This window comes from Primulina tabacum, chromosome 7 (genome assembly GCF_025594145.1).
Source record: "Primulina tabacum isolate GXHZ01 chromosome 7, ASM2559414v2, whole genome shotgun sequence".
NCBI classification, from domain to species: Eukaryota; Viridiplantae; Streptophyta; class Magnoliopsida; order Lamiales; family Gesneriaceae; genus Primulina; species Primulina tabacum.
In genome coordinates this window covers 40,398,708-40,407,421 of record NC_134556.1, presented here as the reverse complement: position 1 = coordinate 40,407,421, position 8,714 = coordinate 40,398,708, and the positions used below count along the sequence as shown (strand labels likewise).

General features: G+C 37.4%; 2 protein-coding genes across 2 annotated transcripts; both read left to right on the top strand.

Moving 5' to 3' along the window:
* The first annotated feature begins 374 nt into the window (after positions 1-374).
* On the top strand, positions 375-3,212 carry LOC142552085 (squamosa promoter-binding-like protein 9). The gene is made up of 4 exons (XM_075661704.1): positions 375-534; positions 659-1,034; positions 2,177-2,316; positions 2,435-3,212. The coding sequence occupies exons 2-4, from the start codon at positions 685-687 to the stop codon at positions 3,013-3,015; spliced, it is 1,071 nt and encodes a 356-aa protein (XP_075517819.1). The 5' UTR covers positions 375-534; positions 659-684; the 3' UTR covers positions 3,016-3,212.
* Positions 3,213-4,253: 1,041 nt separating this feature from the next.
* On the top strand, positions 4,254-8,220 carry LOC142551018 (protein STRUBBELIG-RECEPTOR FAMILY 2-like). Its single transcript, XM_075660065.1, has 16 exons — positions 4,254-4,341; positions 4,683-4,815; positions 4,893-4,964; positions 5,066-5,131; positions 5,230-5,301; positions 5,377-5,448; positions 5,531-5,602; positions 5,691-5,756; positions 5,833-5,898; positions 5,996-6,321; positions 6,461-6,735; positions 6,831-7,096; positions 7,206-7,353; positions 7,434-7,573; positions 7,668-7,824; positions 7,907-8,220. The coding sequence occupies exons 1-16, from the start codon at positions 4,254-4,256 to the stop codon at positions 8,081-8,083; spliced, it is 2,196 nt and encodes a 731-aa protein (XP_075516180.1). The 3' UTR covers positions 8,084-8,220.
* The last annotated feature ends 494 nt before the right edge of the window (positions 8,221-8,714 follow it).

Sequence of the window (8,714 nt, the reverse complement as noted above, 5' to 3'; positions counted from 1 at the left end):
TATTTTGTGAGAGATATCTTATTTGAGTCATCCATGAAAAAAATATTACTTTTTATGTTAAGAGTATTACTTTTATTGTTAATATCAGTAGGGCTGACTCGTCTCATAGATAAAAATTCGTAAGATTGTCTCATAAGAGACCTGTTCTAACAAGTATCATTAAACAGTGCAAGTTGTATTATCAATCTAAAACTTGGACTGAGATATACTCAATTTTAAAACTTCAAACATGTTTTAATTATTTATTACACCGTTAATTAATTTATTTTATACTCAATTCCAACGATTTATTGATAAAAATATATTTGTGTTCCATATTAAGGAATTATAACCGCTGTAATAATTTGTAAATAGCTCTTGTAAGAGAACATAGCATAGCTTAAAGCATAACCCTAAAAAAAGTTTGCACCAAAAACACAATGCGAATCCTGGCTTTCCATTATTCTCCTCTCCCATATATATTTATTTCGACGGAAAATGAGCCTCTCCTCATGCACTTAAATCCACAGAGCTGGCGTTATGGCCCATTGTCAGGTCTCTACTTTTTACCACTACACACAATCACCCACATGCTAACAAATTTCATGTATATTTATTTATATGCGTTTATTTTCTGCTTAAATAGTGCATGTGACTTTCATTTGAATTCATTGAACAGTGATGGATGGGTTGTAGACGACAGGAATGGAAAAGGGTGATTCAGTTTCTTCGTCTTCCTCGGTCTCTGGGGGGTCGAATTCTTTAAATGGCTTGAACTTTGGCAAGAAAATCTACTTTGAAGATGCGGGTGCTTCAGCTTTGCAGCCCAAAACTGGTGGTGGATCGGCGCAGACTCCGCCGTCACCGGCGAAGAAGGGGCGGCCTGGGGCGGTGCATGGGGGTGCGCCACCGAGGTGCCAGGTTGAGGGGTGTAATGTAGATCTGAGTGATGTTAAGGCTTACTATTCAAGGCACAAGGTTTGTGGTGTGCATTCCAAGTCTTTGAATGTCATTGTTGCTGGCCTTGAGCAAAGATTTTGCCAGCAGTGCAGCAGGTCTGGTTTTTTTTGTTGTTGATCTTTTTATAAATTATATTTTAAAGATTCGCTCTTTTTTTTTTTTTTGAGGAATTAAAGATTCGCTTTTGATTTATATATAATTAGTCACACGCATGAGTGAGGACATATATTAACATAATTTATTCCCTTTATAAATCCCTTTTTTTTTGGGTGGGTTTCATTGTGTTTTATGAGTGCGTCTTGTATATCACAGTTTGGTTGAGTGTTAAGATAGGTGTGTTTGATGAATTGTGCCAATGAATTGTTTTGCGACAAGTCATTGATATTGTATGGGGTCTCCTTTTCATTTCCTTGTCTTGAGGCACCTGGTAAATTCGTATTGGATTTTGATTGTGAAGATGGACAACTCAAGATTTAGGATGGTTGTGTGTCAAACTCAGATTTTACAAAAGTTACCCTCGATATTTGGAAAACTTATCTATTTGGGTTAGTTGTGATTTAGTTGGCCTTAAGTTGTTTCATGAATTTGTATATGGATAGATATTTCAAATTGCTTTTGGGCTTCTGTGTTGGATGCCTGTACACAACATAGACTGTGAACATATTGGTCTTGCCCTGATTCTTGTAGGATCTTAGTCGATTCCCAGTTTCTTTAGTACCTAATGTGGCTTGTATTAAGCAATTTGTGGGCATGTGCTAAAGTTCTTTCCAGTGTTATATAGTTTTTTTTTTTTTTCCTTTTTACCAGTGTTATATAGTTAGTGAGTTATCAGTTGTCTTGTAAATAATGTAACTCTGGCATTTGACATGTAATCATGCATCTTTGTATGAGTGTCAACAAATTTGTGGCGAGGGCTGCTGAAAAGTGCAATTTTCAACTGGCCTCTTAGTTTGAAATGTCCCAAGAATGTTAAGATAGTAATTGTTGGAAATGACACGGGAAGGGCCGTAAATTCGATAAAAAAAATTCCTATTACATGTTATTGAGGGAACTTTCATGCCCAAATATGTCAGTGGTCTCTTTCATGCTCAATAAATTCACGAGAGCAGATGTGGAACCAGACGAATCCTGTACCAGAGTGCAAAAAATATGGGAAGCAAGAATCGTTACGTCTATATTAACATATCCATTTACAGTTGATGCTAAATTATTGTTTCTTAAGCTAGTTTTTCTCCAGGTTTCATCAGTTGCCTGAATTCGACCAAGAAAAAAGAAGCTGCCGCAGACGCCTCGCTGGCCACAACGAGCGTCGCCGTAAGCCACAGCCAGGATCTTTATTCTCCCCTCGCTATGGAAGTCTTTCTTCATCTATGTCAGGTTCGACAGAATCTATTGGATCGTTTTTATAAAAAGACATGGTTTCTGTCATACTAATCAATGTCATGAATCTTTTATTAACACCAAGTTGACTCCACTTTTCTTTTTGCCATGGCAGGGAATCATAGAAAGCGTGGAAGTTTTACTGTTGACTTCACCTCATACCCGAGTCTCACCGGACGAGAATCCTGGCCAATTACTCCAACATCTGAAAGAGCATTTGGAAATCAACCTCCATGGCAGAGTAACCCACCAAACTATCTACCAGATCTGCTGCAGGGTTCCACAACTAGACCTAACCATACCGTCAACATTGGAGTATCTTCTGAAGTATGTTTCGATGGAGCCTCGAACTCTTGCAGTGCTCTCTCTCTTCTGTCAAATCAGCCCTGGAACTCTAGCGCCAGACCCCTGGATCTTGGGATTAACAACTTCCTTGGTACCAATATCTGCACACCAACAGTTCATCTGCCGATCGACCAATATGCATGCCCATTGTGGAGTTTCAAGGGTAATCAGGCTAGCGACACTCCGCACGAGATGCCTCCGGATCTGGGATTAGGACAAATTTATCAATCTTCTAATAATCAGTATACAGGAGAGCTGGGACTAGCTCAACAAGGTGGAGAACGGTTCCATGATCTGGAACACTCGAGGGGCTATGATTCACCAGGTCATCATGTGAACTGGTCGATTTGAGATCTCGAGTTCTAATTATTCTGCAATCTTGTGTTATCAACTAGCAACAACGTTGTTTCTTGCATTTGTGTGATGTTCGAACTTCATGTTTTGTTTGTGTGAAACTTGACACTTCGGTGCGTAGTTTGGCCCACGTATGCTATAGCAGGGCACCATCGAATTATAAATAAAATGGAATTGTTGACTTGGTTTAGCAATCAAGCTGTTCGTTCGTGAGCGATTCAAGCTTCTTAATTTTGCTTGAGAAGTTTGCAGGTAGATTAGGACAAAAATAATTTATAATTTTTTAATTTGGTCATTTATTTAAAAAATTGATATCTTCGAGTGTAAAGAGATCATTTTCTTAAATAAATAACTGACCAATATTATTTCGTAGATTTCTCCAATTTTGTAGTAATGAAAATTACTAAATCAATCATATTATTTTTAGAGGTACTGTTTAAAATTTAAATTTAAATTACTAAATCAATCATATTATTTTTTGAAATACGAAGTAATGAGCGAATTAAATTGAGATAAATATAATAGAATTGTTAAAAAATTCACAGCACAGCAAGGCACCGAACCCGTGGCACGCACGCGCCTGTAACCACTCAAACCGTTTCACACCAAACTCAGTGCTTCTTCTTCTACACTGTTCAGCTTCTTCCAGTCTACAATAATCCCGCTTCGTGAAATCCTTCTCTGTCTCACAGGTAGTTTCGAAACCCTAATTTCTCTGTAAATTCCCAGAAAATGTATGCACCTTCACACGCAGACATGGCCATCGTCTTTGTTCTTGTTAAAGATATCCTCCGTCTCGTGATTCCCAGTTCTTGGATCCTTATCTTTCTTCCGAACTATCATTTTCCTGCATTTAATAACAATCAATCATGCTAGTGTCATCTTGCATGTATGTGTTTTTTTTTGTTTGTTTCAAGTGTCATGTATGCTGCATTTAATATAACCATTATTTCACTCAAAATAACTTCAAAACTTATGTATGTATATGTGAAACAAACACACAGAAAGATAGAGACGTATTGACGCAATCATGAAGATTTGTGCATGTAATTAGTTTGTCTTGTGATAGAAGCTTGCAGCATAACAGTATCCAAATACTTTTCTTGATTTTCACATCTTCCGTTATGCCAAGCTTTATCCGGTGTTTCTAGTTTAATTAGGGTTGTTAACTTTTACTTCTTACTAATTGCGAGACTGACGAGATCTATTTTGTGTAATTTCTTCTAAAGAAAAGAATGGCTAAACATTGGTGGTGTCTGATTGCGATAGTATCCTTGACGAGTCTCGTGTTACAAGCCTTCGCAATCACGGATGAAGTTGACGGTATTCGGGTTTTTGTTTTCACATTCTGTATATATCGGCTATTCTTTAAATTATGTATTCTCGATATGTACCCGTAAGTTTTTCTATGAAATGTTTGAGTCCTCGTTCAAATTTTTTTTTAATGATACAAATAAGTTCTGCAAGAATGTCCGGCCTGATAAGAAATCAATATGACCTTAATTTCAGAGTGACTAGCCTTATGTACTTGAATTGATATGACGATTTATGATAAAAGCGTTGAGTATAGGATGAGATTTAAAAATTATTTTTGAATTATTTGGACGGTACATATTCGATCAAGTAACTTCGAAATGAAGTGATTATCGGACTTTTTTATGCAGTTCAAGCTCTTCGAGATCTGTACAGGTCCCTCAACAGTCCAGTGCAGCTTCAAAGGTGGAAATTAGAGGGCGGAGACCCTTGTGGCGAATTATGGACTGGAGTTTCATGTTTTATGTCCTCCGTAATCAACCTGTAACCACCATCACTCATATGAGAGGATATCAAGTTAAACGCTCAAAACTAACTACTTGTGCACACCAAACTTGCAGTGATCTTAAAGGACTGGGCCTCAATGGGAATCTCGGGTTTCAGCTCTCGAATCTGAGAAATCTGAAGCAGCTGTAAGTACTTAGATGAATTCTTTGTGCTTGAATCAGCCATTAGTCACATTGAATCGTTGTACTTACCAACCTTTCCCTTGTTGGGAACTTCATGTTATTAGGGACCTCAGCTCAAATAACATTGAGAGCGAAATTCCTTATGATTTACCTCTTAATCTCACACACCTGTAAGACAGTCATATTTGATCTTTATACCAAGAACCGAGTTCAACTGTAAACGCTGTTGCCAAAATAATTCTGTTCTTTAACTCAATGAATGATGCAGAAACTTGGCAGGAAATAAATTTGGTCAAAGCATTCCATACTCCTTGGATCTAATGAAAAATCTTAGGCATCTGTAAGTGACTTATATGCTTCAGTAATTTGGTTTAGCAATTATAAAAAAACTTCTAAATTTTAATTTTCCTCGCAGAAATTTGAGCCATAACGCGCTATCTGGACCTTTGGGAAATGTATTTGGTGGCCTACAGAATCTCAGAGGAATGTATGCTATTTTTTCACTTTCTTTGTATTGAACATAAGTATAATTCCCGTTCCATTTTGTTAAGAATATGCTTTTAAACCAGGGATTTGTCGTTCAACAACTTCACTGGAGATCTCCCTACCTCGTTCAAATCTTTGTCTAACCTGACAGGATTGTGAGACTTGTTTGTTTAGATTCGGAATGATAAGGATTGCAGATATCTGGTCCATAAGTTTCCTAGTAACTGAGAGATTATATTGCAGGTTCTTGCAGGAAAATCACTTTACCGGATCAGTAATTTTTTTGGCCAATCTCCCACTTCATGACTTGTATGTTCCTTTTGATGAAAACGTATTAATTTAGTATCTATTATACTTGTTTCTACGCTCATATTTCTCTTTTTAGGAATATTGAAGACAACCATTTTAGTGGTATTATTCCAGAAAAGTTTCAATCTATACACAACTTATGGTAAAGCTATGTTAGCCATCCACAATCTATCTAAGCTTCATTTCCCTCTCCTGTATAACTGAATTCTCTGTTTCCCTGTTCCCTCATCTATATTAAGGATAGGGGGTAACAAGTTTGACGAAGAAACAAACTATCCACCCTGGAATTTTCCAGATGTTATTCCCACAGAACAGAATATCAGCAGTCCACCAGTAACAAATTTAACCGCTTTTGATACCCATCCTACTCATATAGCATCAGGCCACAGCAAGAAAAGACCAGGCCCATCCGGAATAGCTATGTTGGTTTGTGGATGCACACTCGTTGCAGTTTTTGCAGCTGTTTTTGTTGTAATTCACTATCATCGGTCACATGAGAAAGCAGTTGGAGAGATGGGGAGCTGTGAAGGTTCCGCGAGAAATAGAGCTATTAGCACCGTCCAAGGTCTTTCTCAGGATTTACCATTAGCTACTTTGTATATGATTCTGCCGATATCAGTGATCAGTTATTGTTATTTAGATTTCATAACGCTGCAGTGGCCAAGTCATATATATGTTTTTGTCTTCTCGTTTTTCGTTTTTAGGCACGGATTTATGGTCTATGGCCGCAGAGGACAGCCCACATATATCAGGATTCAGCTCCTCCCCTTTGATTACTCCCTCTCGTCTGCCTCCTATTCGAACTAAAACGATGAAAGTGCCAAAGAGAAAAGGTTTATCTGGTGGAAAGATGCCTGTTACTGCAAAAGTTTACAGTCTAGGAGAGCTCCAACTAGCGACCAGCAGCTTCAGTCGAGAAAACCTTATTGGAGAGGGATCTCTTGGATCTGTTTACCGAGCCGAGTTTCCAGATGGCACGGTAAAGCTCTGAACTTGATTCACGTTACTCAAGTTGAATATATGTTGAAACTTCAAAAAATGGAAATTTTCTGATGAGCACTTCGATTGGATTAGATTTTGGCGGTTAAAATCATTAACATGGTGTCTCTATCCATCGTCGAAGAAGAACAGTTCTTGGATGTGATTCGAAATGCATCAAGATTGAAGCACCCTAACATCGTGACACTTCTTGGATACTGTATGGAGCATGGCCAACATCTCCTTGTGTACAAATATATTAGGAATTTGTCCCTTGAAGATGCTTTACACTGCATCACATACAAACCATTATCTTGGGGTCTACGTTTTCAAATCTCTCTTGGCATTGCTCAGGCATTGAAGTGAGTATTTCCAAGTCATTTCTCATAGCCCATCTTGTATAACCAAAACTCACTTGTAATCTTCCGTTCCTTGATTCTTTCATCACAATTTTGTCTGTGGAATTATCAGTTACATGCATTCATCCTGTGTGCCATCCGTTGCCCATAGCAACTTAAAGGCTGCAAATATCTTACTTGATGAAACACTTACGCCCCATGTTTGTGATTGTGGGCTGGCTATCCTGAGATCCCTGACTAGCAACAGCGTAAAGCTCAAGGTAAATATCAAAATATCATCATCCTGTAGTAAGGTTTTGTTGAGATAAAGAACTAAATGTAAGATAAAATTTACATACAGGCTTCAGAAATGGCTATTTCTGATAGTGGCTATATCGCACCAGAACATGCTCAAAGTGGAATTGACGATACAAAGGCTGATGTTTATGCCTTTGGAGTGTTGCTTTTAGAGCTTTTAACAGGAAGGAGGCCTTTTGACAAGTACAGTGTTTATAGTGCTATTAAGATTCTGGATAACTCAAACGTGAATATGTGTGGCAAAAGCCATTGAAATGATATTTGATAAATCATGCAGTTCAAGATCAAGATCAGAACAATTATTGGTGAAATGGGCTTCGTCCAGGCTTCACGATAACGCATCTTTAGGAGAGATGATCGATCCCTCCATTAAGCGAACCATGTCATCGAAATTTCTTTCGCGTTTTGCTGACATTGTCTCCGTCTGCATTCAGGTACATTTCTTGACACCAATGCATTACATCAAAATAATATCTAACAATCGTGGTTAACAAATAACAAGACGATCATGATCAGGCTGAGCAGGAATTTAGGCCTCCGATGTCCGAAATCGTGGAGTCTCTGATGTGTCTTGTGCAAAAGCAAGCTGGTGGCATAGATGGTACCATTGAAGCAGATTCTTTGGAGAAATCGTTCCGCTCAACCAACACCAGATTCTTTGGATCGCCAACTATTAGCTACTTTTCTGTCTAGTCAGCCAATCCTAACACGGAAAAGTTGAATTTGGATGAATAATTTGAAAGCTTTCAAATGATTTCATTTCGTAAGATTTCAAAATCTATTATATTTGTTGATAATATACTTGCACCGATTAGAATGCAATCAATAAGCCGCGGAAAATATATATGTTTACACCCAATTTTCACATTATTCTCTCACGCATCGTATCATATCATCCGCTGAGGGGATCCACTTGGCTGGCCTATTGATGAGAATTCAGAATAATTGAAAGGAAACAACTAAAAAAAAAGGGTAAAAGAATCAAATGCCCACTACACTCCCTAAAAAGACACCATGCCTTTGTATTGATGTGAAAATACAGCGACTTTGTTTTACATTTCCTTTCTCTTCTCATTTCTGCTTTTAAAAAAGTGTAATTATGTGCTGATATGGTTATAGCTGATACGATTTATAGGTTATTACGTTAGCTCAAAGTTTATTTAATATACATAAAAATTTATTGTCAGTAAGTTTCATCGTCGTAAAAAAAATATATGTATCTATATAATAAAGAGGTTAATCTATGTAAAAAATAATTTTTTATGGAAAAGTTTTATCTACTTTTTATTGTTGATTTTATCCCATTTACGTAAAAATGAAATGG